Source organism: Lemur catta, chromosome 5 (assembly GCF_020740605.2).
Source record: "Lemur catta isolate mLemCat1 chromosome 5, mLemCat1.pri, whole genome shotgun sequence".
Lineage (NCBI taxonomy): Eukaryota > Metazoa > Chordata > Mammalia > Primates > Lemuridae > Lemur > Lemur catta.
The window spans coordinates 79,402,750-79,414,987 of record NC_059132.1 but is presented as its reverse complement, the minus strand read 5'-3'; the positions used below and the strand labels follow the sequence as shown (position 1 = coordinate 79,414,987).

At 36.7% G+C, this 12,238-nt stretch overlaps 1 protein-coding gene across 2 annotated transcripts in view; it reads right to left on the bottom strand.

Annotated features, from left to right (window-relative positions):
• The window catches only part of TMEM144 (transmembrane protein 144), a 29,430-nt gene extending 22,036 nt beyond the window's left edge, over window positions 1-7,394 (bottom strand). Inside the window, exons 1-4 of one of the 2 annotated variants that reach the window (XM_045552178.1) lie at window positions 7,367-7,394; window positions 5,650-5,821; window positions 3,358-3,480; window positions 1,300-1,399 (exon numbers count right to left, since the gene is read on the bottom strand). In XM_045552178.1, coding sequence (XP_045408134.1) covers window positions 1,300-1,399; window positions 3,358-3,480; window positions 5,650-5,758 — 332 coding nt within the window. In that variant the 5' untranslated portion in view covers window positions 5,759-5,821; window positions 7,367-7,394. Of the gene's footprint in view, window positions 1-1,299; window positions 1,400-3,357; window positions 3,481-4,402; window positions 4,433-5,649; window positions 5,822-7,366 lie in introns of those variants that run through there. The other variant, XM_045552179.1, reaches the window with a different exon arrangement.
• Between the last annotated feature and the right edge of the window lie 4,844 nt (window positions 7,395-12,238).

Here is a 12,238-nt window from a genome sequence, read left to right as displayed (position 1 = left end):
GTTAGTAAGTTAGTTTGTTTCGTTGTTTTGAGGTGGTTATAATGATGAGCCCGAAAAGTAAGGTGAGAATAACACCGTCCATTCTACTCATTTTCCCAAATGTGACTTAAATGTTAATTTTAATGCTGACCAAGGGCAGCACAATCCAATAGAACTTTCTGTGACGATGGGACTGTTCTACATCTGCACTGTACAATAGGGCAGCCTCCAGTCATATGTGGCTACTGAGCATGTGCAATCCAGCTAGTCCAACTGAGGAACTGAATGTTTAATTTTATCAACTTTTAATTAATTTAAATTTAAATATAAATGGCCTCCTGTGGCTTGTGGCTACTCTATTGGACAGCATGACTCTAGAGCTGGGGTTGGCAAACATTTTCTTGAAGGGCCAGAGAGGAAGTATTTTAGGCTTTGTGGGCCAGATGTTCTCTTGCAACTACTCAATTCTGCTACTGTAGTGTAAAAGCAGCCACAGACAATATTTAAAATGGATGGGTTTGGGTGTGTTCCAATAAAGCTTTATTTACAAAAATGGCTGGAAAACTGGGCCATGGTTTGCTGATCCTGCTCTAGAGGGAGGAATATATGCTTTGGAACTAGATGACCTGGCTTTGAATCCTAGCTTCTTAGCTCTGTGACCTTCAGCAAGTTATTCAAGCTCTTTGTGTATCTGCTCTTTTATAAGATAGTGTTTACCTCATATATTTGTGAAAATATGACATATATATGATGCATATAACATATCTAGCAAATTGTTATACAGTAGAAAGGGAAAATAAACATCAGTTCCCCTTTTCTCTCCCTACTTCTGTTTCCTAGATATAATTCTGTACTATATCTTTTTTTTTCTTTTTATTTGAGACACAGTCTCACTTTGTCGCTCAGCCTAAAGTGCAGTGAAGTTATCATAGCTCACAGCAACCTCAAACTCCTGGGCTCAACTGATCCTCCTGCCTCAGCCTCCCAAGTATCTGGGACTACAGATGTGTGCCACCACACCGGCTAACTTTTTTCCTGTTTTTAGTAGAAACAGGGTCTCACTCTTGCTCAGGCTGGTCTCAAATTCCTGGCCTCAAGGAATTCTCCCACCTCATGCTCCCAGAGTGCTAGGATTACAGGTGTGAGCCACCATGCCTGGCCTAGGAAAAATCATATTAAAAGTGGCATATTTTATGTATATGTTTTACCAGCTATAACCTCTGTAGGAATAAGGATCATGCCATTCTCCTCAGTAAACACTTGCCTTACACAGGGTATAGGTACAGGGAGTTTTAGCTGAAAAAGCTTCATTTGTATTACCTTGAGCTCGCCCAGCCAGTTAAGGCGTTAAATGATCCCCAGATTAAGATTCCAAGGCCCAAACCAATGGTTTTGATAATTGGGACGACAGCAATGTTCCCTGTAGATGTAATATACAGAAGAAACATGTTATTTCCAATACAGAAAATACATTTATAAATAGAATTAGTTTTTAGTCTAACTTCAACTGGAGCTTGTAGGATTTGGACAAATTTATTAAAGCACAGTTCCTTATTTTTTAAATAAAATTACCCCCCTTTTGGCATTAAATTTATGATTATGATTGCTAAAAGAACTAGGCAAAGGGAAAAAACCTTACAAAGAAAAATGTTGGATTAGCTCCTTGCCTAAATGTGCAGATGTTCTTCCTCCTTAACAAAGCTCTCTATTCTATGCCTCTCTGCAGAAGCTGTCAGTGGTAAAATTAGCAGTGACCATCCTCTTAGACTTAAACCAGGGCCAACCACTAGCAGAAGACTTTGGGCCTAATATGAACCCAGATTTTGCTGTCCCAAGCTGATTTGTCATCTGGATTCCCACAGTCATTATCTTATGCTCTAGAGGGTCATCAAGGGCCAAGTCCATGATCAATTTTTTTACAGTCTGGCCTCAGTCCCATTATTTCCTCTTAAAAGGTTTTCACTTTAGACTTTTAAGATGCCTTCATCTCCTGATTCTCCTCCTGTTTCTCTCTTTAGCTCTTTCTCTGGCTGCTCTTTCTCATCATATCTTCTAAATTTAGGCATCCCCTAAAGATTTTCCCTTGAACATACTCCTCCCTTTGCTATATGGCTGTTTATGAACTTGTCCTAATTTCAGGACTTCAGCTATCGGCTTAGGCTGATGTTCCCAGCACGTTAGCTCTAGCCTGGACCTACTCCAGAGCATTAGTGTCATGCTCCAAACTGCCCATGAGAAATCTCCAACCAGATGTCCTGCACTGTGGAAACACCAGGACCTTCAAACTCAGAAGGTCCCAAGCTGAACCCATCATTTTCCCTTTCAAACATGTTCTTTTTCCTATTTACTCACATATGTCAATACCACCACCCTTTCAATCAACTAAAATAAAATCCCTATATCATTATATTCCTCCTTTTCCTCTACGCCCCATATCCTCCTATATATCCTGTCAGTTGCTCTGACCTGGAGCGTCCACATCAGCAACATTTCTCAAATTAGACTCTTCCCCTCCTGACTCCCAGTGGAACCTGCTGGGTGAATATAAATCCTGTAGTGGTTATAAAGATCTGCAGGCTGGGTGGATGCTTACTGTGTTCCTTTCTCCCCATTAGACATGACAAACAATCATACTGAGGTATAATAACGGAAATCCTAGTGGCAATTTGAAAGTTAACTCTTTTATCCTGTAACTCATGAACTTCACTAAATCATTTAATCCTTCAGAGATTCAAATTAAGTGGGTAACCAATACATTTCTAACATTTTAAAATTTATTTGCCTTTAACAAAATTATCTCTAAATATCCTTGATACTTGAAATTTTCATTGTTAAAAAGCTCTCTTGGGGTGTATTTATATTAATTGAGGGGAAAAATTTCTGATTGGCCAAGCAAAGGTATAAATTCTAGTTATATAATTTCAGGTGTTGATAAGGCAACAGAGAGAAGATTTTTGTTTGTTTTGTTTTTCTGTTAACCAACCCTTTTTAAATGATAATGTATGTATCGTACTTAGGATAAATCCTAAAAATGATGTGAGTAGAGACTACTATTTAATAAATATTTTCTGATACATATGCTAAAAAAAGGCCAGAGTACATAAAATAATATGAGTTACACTTGAACAGATGAAGAATAATTGAAACATTTTTATTATAATAATTTTCCTCTAGGAACTTAGAAAGATATAATTGAGAAAAACAAATCAGATAATGCACCAAAAATATTTATTGGGCATCTGAAGGATGGTCAGTTTCTAGTATCTATGGGTAAGGATAATTCAGAATTAGTATTTGTGCTATTTCCTCCAATTGTGAATGAGAATTATTTTGATCATTCTATTAAATGATAAAAGGATAATTTATATCATACATTACCTGTTGCCCAAATGCAGCCCCCAAGCATTGCAAAAGGCCAAAACTTAGGACAATGTAATATCATATTGACCACCAAGGCAACCAACCATATGGCAGCACAAAGTACCCACTGGAGAAACATTCCTGGAAATAAAAGAACTTGGTATTAGTGGTTCAAATTGATTTGAATGAATTAGTGTTTAGAAATATCAATGAGGTATTATTATAGGAAGGGCCACAATTTATTGAATGCCTATATGCCAAACACTTTGCATTTTTACAACTACTCTGCATCATAATTAACCCTAGCTCAAAGATAGAGAAAATGAATCTGAGATTAAGCAACTTGTCCAAACTGCTAGTAGGTTGTTGAACTGGAATTTAAATACAAGTTGTTTGACTCCAAAGCCTACACACCATTGCGTTCCTGCTTAAGATTCGTTTTTTCCCTCCCATTAGACATATCAAGAATTTTCTACCAAAGAGTGTTGGCAAAACTAAGTTTATATTTTCATTCAGATGCCACACTTAATGCCATTGCTACTAAAAATATGGCATTAAAAACTTCAGAATAGCAAACAGTGATTTAAACCTTTGGGGATCATTTATGCCACCTCTGGCATAAAAATAAAGTCATTTATGGCCACATAAAGGCCTCGTACAGAAAATTAGCCTTCTAGATCAGGGCTACTCTACTTTCTGTGCTCTGAGTTGTCATTTGCCAGTTATCTGAAGATCACCTGGTGGTATGAGATATATCTATACCTCTCTGAGGCTTCTGCATCATCAAAGATTTGGGAATTAAAAGGCTAAGGAAATAGCTGACACTGAAAAAAACACTGAGGCAATTATAATATATTCAGTGTATCACTTTTGACTCTAACTTTGGAAGATTTTTGCCTATTTCTATTCAATCTCACAGTGGAGCAGAGACAAAAAAATGGCTGCTAACATTTATGGCAAAAAAAGGATCAGATAGATGAAAAGGAACTTCATTTTATGCGTTCTTCACTTTACAAATGGGATGCTGAAAACAAAAGAGCTGATAAGATTTACCCAGGATTACCCAGCTAATTGTGAAAGACCTAAAAGGTAGGTCCTCTACTCATTTTGTTGTTGTTGTTGCTGTTGTTCTTCTTCTAGTAGTTTCCATTCCTGTCTCAACTCCAAAGGAAAAGAGAAGATAGGTCCTGGAGGAAAACAATTTGTAATCCCATTGCCTAAGTAGTATGAAGACAATGAATTGGGGGGATAACACAACTGCTACTTCCCTGGTAGTAAATACCACCAGGGAAGTAATTCTCAGCAGGTATTCACTGTCATATGGCCAGTTCTTTCTCCTGGCTTCAATATGGAGGGAAAGTACGTAAAAATAACTCTTGCTTTTCCTTTCCTAAAATTTACATTACCGTCATTTCTGCTATAATATAACAGGTGCATTCCTGAAAATCACTGCACTATGCAAAATCATGCAATAAAAACCACAGAGTTCATCAGGAAAACTGGGTTAAGGGAACAACACTCAAACACTTCATCAGTGATGTATAAAACAAAAGGCTGGAACCTAATTAAAATGGTAGTACAGTTTTAACCGGTTAATTGGTTAAATACATGAAAGCTGCAATAAATAGGGTACTTTAATTTGAAAAAGACTAGAAGTTTGCTTAGGGAAGTAGGCTTCAGAAGGGTTGCAGCTTGTGGTTATTGTGTAAGTGTTGGATGAGGGTTCTGACACCAGATGTGGATGGGTGTGATGCCTCATAACCCATGCAGTGAGCTGAGGGAGCTGGGAGACATTTGAAGTGTGTGTGAATGTCTGTGTGCGTGTGTGCATTTTGTGTATCATTACACATCTTTATTAATCCGGGTGCAAGTTTCTGTGTTCACCTAGTGTTTTGTCAAGGGACAAAATTGCACGTAAGCAAGCGCAAAATTTGTGTTATGCTCAAATTGTTCTCTAATATATCAATTGTGTTGGAGATTTGTGTTTTTAAGACAAGTGTTATTAGTACAACTGACTATAACTTCTTACCTTTGTAGATATAACAGGTATGGCTAAAAAGCTTTCCTGACAGTACCCCCACTGACTTTACTGTGAAACACAATCTTAAGGGTCATCCTATACTGACCACCTCTGAGATAAACTGGCAGGGGCACTATCAAATGATTTACTTTAAGCTCTATTCATTAGGTATAAGGAATAAACCAACAAAATCTATTTTTGTAGATATCATTTTAAAAAGACCAAAAAAAAAAAAAAAGAACATTGCATTTAAAAATAACATAAGGTTAACAATGAAGGGAAATAATTACCATCGCCAGTGTCGTATTTTTTAAGTGGCACAAAGTTTGAGCCAAACAAAAGGATAGCTAAGAAAGAGGAGATGTAACCAATGGTTAGGTCTGTTTCATTATCGCTCATGGTTCCAGCACTGCCGGAGAGTGAGTTGGGTTGCTTTAGACTTGATGTACTTTTCAAGAACTTCTGAAATAAAAGAAATAAAAATGAAACAATTGAGAAGTTGTGAACCTGTGAACAAATTGTGATTAATACATGATATTTATTGAGCTTTCCAAAAGATCTTTTCTTGCAGATAACTAGGACATTATGCAACTATATATTACATCCATACTTCATATTAGTTTATTCAATTTTTCATTTATTCTATCAACAAATATTTTTTTATCACAGCCTACAATTAAAAAAACCAAACCATCTTAGTCTTCAGGGCTTCAACACCTAACTTATTCCAAGATTCGAATACAATTGTTGGTACTATTGTGAGAAAGTCTCCTGTAATATAATAGGTTCCATCATTGCAGAAAGTTCTATTGGACAACACTACTAAACTTATTAAAAAGCTCTGGTTCTCTATGAAGAAAAGGACCAAAACCACAAATAATCAAGAATAAGATATTTTTAATAAGATACTATGTGGAACACAATTTACCTTTTTAGTTGCACAGGCTACACTTGAAAAAACACAACACACAAGTAATTTTATCACAGGAGGTGAACAGAGCCCACAATACCATTTTGGACATTGACCCTTTGGAATAAGCCCTCTGGAATAGAATTGAGCATAATGCAGTCTTTTTTTCCTCTCCAAATTTAATGTTATAGTGAGAGCTTCTTGTGGATATGTATTGAATAAAGTACACTTGAAATCACCTTTCCTTGTTATTTTATGTTACAGTGAGAAATACTTAAAGGTCCATGTATTGTTTCTCATGTGTTCTTGCAGAAATTAAATATACAACTACCTACAAAATGTTATTTAGCATTATTAAGAACAGTGTAACTGAAAACAGCGATAACTTCAAAATTAGTCCATAAACTTTAGTAAGGAAAACATTCACTTGAAATTGCGTGGATTTTCTTAAAACCAAAAAAACAAAACATACTGCTGGTAAGAAAACATCCTCCATGGGGATGGGAGTTGAGGAAGAGACACTGAAGCATATTAAACATTGACACAGCAACACTATTCAATAAAAATAATAATAGGTTTATTGTTAGGCTCAAAGAGAGTTTCAGCCCTGCAGCGGCTTAAGGAGCTATTTGCTTAAGCAGGTGGACTGCTGCTGAGATATCAGAGTTGCAATAGGTCAGAGATGCAGGAGGTATCTGGAAAAGTTATCATATGACTAAAAGGACACATGATTAGGTGATAGCTAAGTTAAGTAAAACCAAACATTATTTTAATGTTTTAAGTATGCACTGATGTGTTTTCAAGCCATATGAATACATTTTTATTTTACTACTTTTGTTTCATTTAGTAAATATTCATCCTTTAAATTTTTTCCTAGCAATTTAAACTTCCATGCAGACTTTTTTTTTTTAAATCAGTATTTGTTATGTCCTGATCAATAGTTTGTTCTACTTCAACTAAGATTTCGTTTTTAGTTTCATGTTAATTTCCTCAAATCTCCCGGCAAGTACTGCCTGCCTGTCTCTTGGCTAAAATTAACAGTGTTTGCACGTATTTATCCTGAGCCTTGGTTTTTCTTTTTAAGCATGAGCACGTACTTGAACACTCTTGAGACGCCCCCTGCACGGCTCCTGGGTTTTCCTGAGTCGCTGTACTCACTGCGCTGGGGGCTGGCGGCGGAACCCCTTCCCGCTGAGCCCTCGCGCGGTCCCACCTGCCGAGCGCGGCCGGAGCCCCGTCACTCCGCCTGCGCGCCGGGTGGCCTCGCCCCCTTCACTCTCTGCTGGGACGACAGCGAACTCACCGGGCGGGAGGACAGGGGAGGGCTCTAGCACTCGTGACCCAGAGGCGGAGGTCCTGTGCTCGCTCAGGCGGCCAATCCAGACTTGACTTCCTGCCGGGACGCTGACTTCACCCAAGGAGGGCGGGAGGGCAGGACCTTATCGCCCTGGCCCAGAGGCCTTCTGAGAGCCGCAGATTGGGGACCGCCTTCCTTCAGCTGCTGTGCTGGAGTGAACTGTCAGGTGACTCAGGTGAGGAGTCGTCAAGCCCTTTGTCAATAAACCAGCAAACTGGAAAGGTTTTGTGTATTTAAGAGGTGATCTCAGCATGTCACCGTCTTCGACTAGGTATTATTTGTGCGGTTTATGGATAAAACAAAAGGCTAAAGACTTTCACGCAATTTCAAAAGATTACTTCAAGCTGAATTTTTCTACTGAATATCAAGCAATTCATCGTAACCACTGATGTCATTAACATCCCTTGTTAATGACATCATAAGACTTCACTTGTATTTACTAGTTGTTTATAAATGCATCCAAACCATTATCTATATATTTATCTTTGTGCTGAATCCCATAGAGAAACATATGTTCTAGGCCTCTCAAGCTTGCCCTTGGGAGGTAGCTTTTTCTTTTTTTAAATACTAATATCTGGATTCCATCCCAGACCAATTAAAATAGAATTTCTGGGGTTGTGGCTCAGGAATCATTTTCTTTTAAAATCTCCCCCAGGTGACACTAATGTGAAGCCAGTCTTGAGAATCATATTCCAGATCAGCACTTGTCAAATTTCATTGCCTGTACGAATCACCTGAATAATAAGTTAAAATGCGGGCTTCTGAGATTTTTTTCTTTACATTTTGAGAAAAATTGCTCCAGTTCTCTACTGTCCAATATGTCGTCACTAGCAGCATGTGGTTATTTAAATTTAAATTAGAGTAAAATATTTAGTAGTTCAGTTGCACTGGACACTTTTCAAGCACCCAGTAGCCACATGGACAGATTATAGAACATTCCTATCATTGCAGAAAGTTCTACTGGAAAGCACTGGTCCAGACTGTTAGTCGTGGAAATACAGCAGTGACCTACACAAAGTCCTACCTTCATGTAGGTTCAACTATAGAAAAGGATGCAGACTTTAAGTTGGAAAGGGAAATGCTAGGTTCTGTCCTAGTCTGAGTTTAAGGAAGGTCTTTCTGAGGAAATGAACATTTCACTGAGACCATCCAGTGGTTGGTAATGAGTGTGGAGTTCACAAGAAAGAGAAAACATGAGGACTGTCAAAAGATGAGGTTTCCTAGAAAGAAGTCCTGCTTTAAACATTACTCACATTCATAGACTATAGTGTCAGATAAGCAGATGGGAATGTAAAGTATCATTTCATTTAAAGAATTATAGAAGCAAAGTTTTTTCACTTCAGGGAAAGGATTAATTTAGCAGTTCAGGAAGATTTTAAAGAAATAAGTTCCCCTGTCCAAACATACACACTTATAGATACACATATATACAAACTCTCTCTCTTTCCAAGATATAGAGCCCAAATCCAACCTAGAATTCTTTCATTTCATGATTACAAGATAACTCAATGATCATGTGGTTCAAGCCCACATTGAGAAACTGAGGCTTACATTGTTGAGAATTCCTGAAACTCTAAAAGTGAGTTTGGTGCTGAGTTAGGCATAGGATATCCCAACCAGTGCTTTTTATATCATGCCACAGAGCAAACCCAAGCATAGATGACTGTTTAAACTAAAATTTATCTTTCAAATTGCTTCGTAAGCATTAATGCCTAAAGATAATGGTCTGTATTGGAAGAGTCCTGGAAGGCACTGGAAGATCCAAGTTATAACTTTAGCTTAATCTTTTGGCAGTGTTTCTCTGGGAAAATCATTTAATCTCTTCAAACTTGTTTTCTTGTATGTAAAATGGTAACAGTAAGATCGATACCCATCACCTTTTTATGTGGTCAAAAGATACAATATATATAAAATATTATTACTACAACTTCTGGTTTCTGCTCTGACATTTGAAATGCTTGAGTCTTTACTCCCATCATCACCACAAGAAAAAAAGCTGAACAAACCAAAAATCAACAACTCTTCTTAGATCTATCAGAGAAGGGAGGTCACAGGACAAATCACCTCTTTGACAACTGAAAAGATATAGGTGAACAGAGAGAATTATAGCTTATCAGGGAAGCAAAAGCCACTGGAGCCAGTAATGGGTTAAATAGTAATTGGCAAATTGCTGAAGGCTGAGTGTGGACTAAATTGAGAGTTGAAAATTCTGGGAGAGTGGGGTCCAGTCTTAGGGGAGCATCCACACTTCAGTGAGTTTTACTTTTAGAAGATAGGAGAAAAACTTCCTCTTGCTTCTGGCATAGGGGAGGAAAAAAGAACCATTTGAAATATACTCATGCTTTTTATATGCATATCGCATATATCATATGCCTTTTATTCTCTGAAACAAAAGCTTGCCATTGAGGTAAACTTTATCTGAACTACAGAAAGGGCAATTAGACAATTTTTATCCCTTCTAGACTTTCTTTCTTATATAAGGAGAGGCGGAAAAAAAAGGTTAAGAAATTTTTGAAGGCCACAGACCAGGGATTCTGGCCAACTAAAAGACAGAGAGTTTATCATAAGATTATAGAATGTATCAACTCTCCAGTATCTTATGACCACATTAACAGACAGTAACATGGATCACAACTGAGAGAACTTCAAGACACAGATTTTGTTTAAGAACTAGTTCCCAAGAAAACCCAAACAAAACAAAGAGGGGAGGGGGAAAAGAACAGTAGAGGAAATTGAAGCCTCTGACACCTACAGCTATAGCAAACATTAAACACAGCCTAACTTCCAGCCAGATAAACATGAAACCTATAGGCCTATTTACCTTGTTTCCTATTATCTGATACATCATGATTGGCTTTCAACAAACAATTACAAGGCGTTCTAAAAGACAAGAAAACACACAGTCAATAGGGACAAAGCAAGCATTAGAACCAGACTTAAATATGGCAGGGATTTTGGAATTATCAGACTGGGAATTTAAAATGCCTGTGATTAATATGCTAAGTGAGCTACTAGAAAAAGTAGACAACATGCAAGACAAATGTGTAATATAAACAGAGAGATGAAAACTCTAAGAATCAAAAAGAAATGCTACAAAGGTAAACATTACAACAGAAATGAGATATGCTTTTGACAGCTGAGAAATAATTAGTGAGCTTGAAGATATGTCAGTAGAAACTTTCCAAACTTAAATGGAAAGAGAAAACAATTTTTAAAAGGAACAGAATATTCAAGAAGTGTATGGAAATTACACAAGGCATAAAATGCATGAGAATACTAGAAGATAAAGAGAGAAAGGAGCAGAAGATATTTGCTCCTTAGTAATAATGGCTGAGAATTATCCAAAATTAATGACAGACACAAAGCCACAGATTCAGGAAGCTCAGTGAACACCAAGCAAGATGAATACCAAAAAAAAAAAGAAAAAAAAATCTACACATGAGTTTTTTGGGGTATTTTTTTGTTTTTTTTTTGGGGGGGGTGTATATTTAAAAAATCTATCGTGTGCAGGTTGCAGAAAATCAGACAAAGAGAAAATATTGAAAGAAGTCAGAAGAAAAACTAACACTTTACCTATAGATGAACAAGGATGAGAATTACATCAGACTTCTCCTCAGAAACCATGCAAGCAAAGAGAGAGTAGAATAAAATATTGAGCATTAAAAGAAAAATCCACCAACTTAGAATTTCATATCCAGTCTAATTATCTCTTAAAAGTAAAGGGGAAATAAAAACACTTTCTTAGAGAAACAAAAACTGAGGAAATTTATCACCAGTAGAGCTGCCTTAGAATAAATGTTAAAAGAAGTTCTTCAGTGAGAAAGAAAATGGTATAGGTCAGAAACTTGGATTGACATGAAGGAAAAACATGAGAAAAGGAATAGATGAAGGTAAGATTAAATCTTCTATTTTTCTTATTTGTAATTGATCTAATGAGTAACTGTTCAAAATAATAATAGCAATAATAAATTGGGTGACTTTAGCTTATAAGTAAGTAAAATGAATGACAGCAATACTTTAAGGGACAGGAGAGAGGCATTGAGAATGGTCTTTTGTACGGTATCTGCACTACCTGTGAATTGATATAGTGTTATTTAAAGGTAGACTTAGATTAGTTGTGAATGTATATTGAAAACTTTAGGGCATTTTCTAAAAAATTTTAAAAAGAAATATAATTGATATGCTAAGAGAAGAGATAAAATAGTCAATTTTATCATGTAAAATGCTCAGTTAAAATTGAAGAAGGCAGCAAAAGAGGGGAAGACAAAAAGGGAAATAAAGAACAAAGGACAAAAATATCAGAAAACAGTTTCTTATTATATGGGAAATACTAATCCAACTCTATCAATAATCACTTTAAATGTAAATGGTCTGATGGAAAAATATGTACCATTCTAACACTAATTAAAAGAAATCTAGATTAGCTGTTTTATTGTAATTTCATATAAAGTAGGTTTCAGACAAGGAAATTATCAGGGAATAAGTAGGGGCATTACATAATGATAAAGGACTCAACTCTCCAATAAGACATAATCATGAGGTACCTCGCAGAACTAAAAGTAGACCTACCATTTGATCTAGCAATCCCACTACTGGGTATTTACCCAAAGGA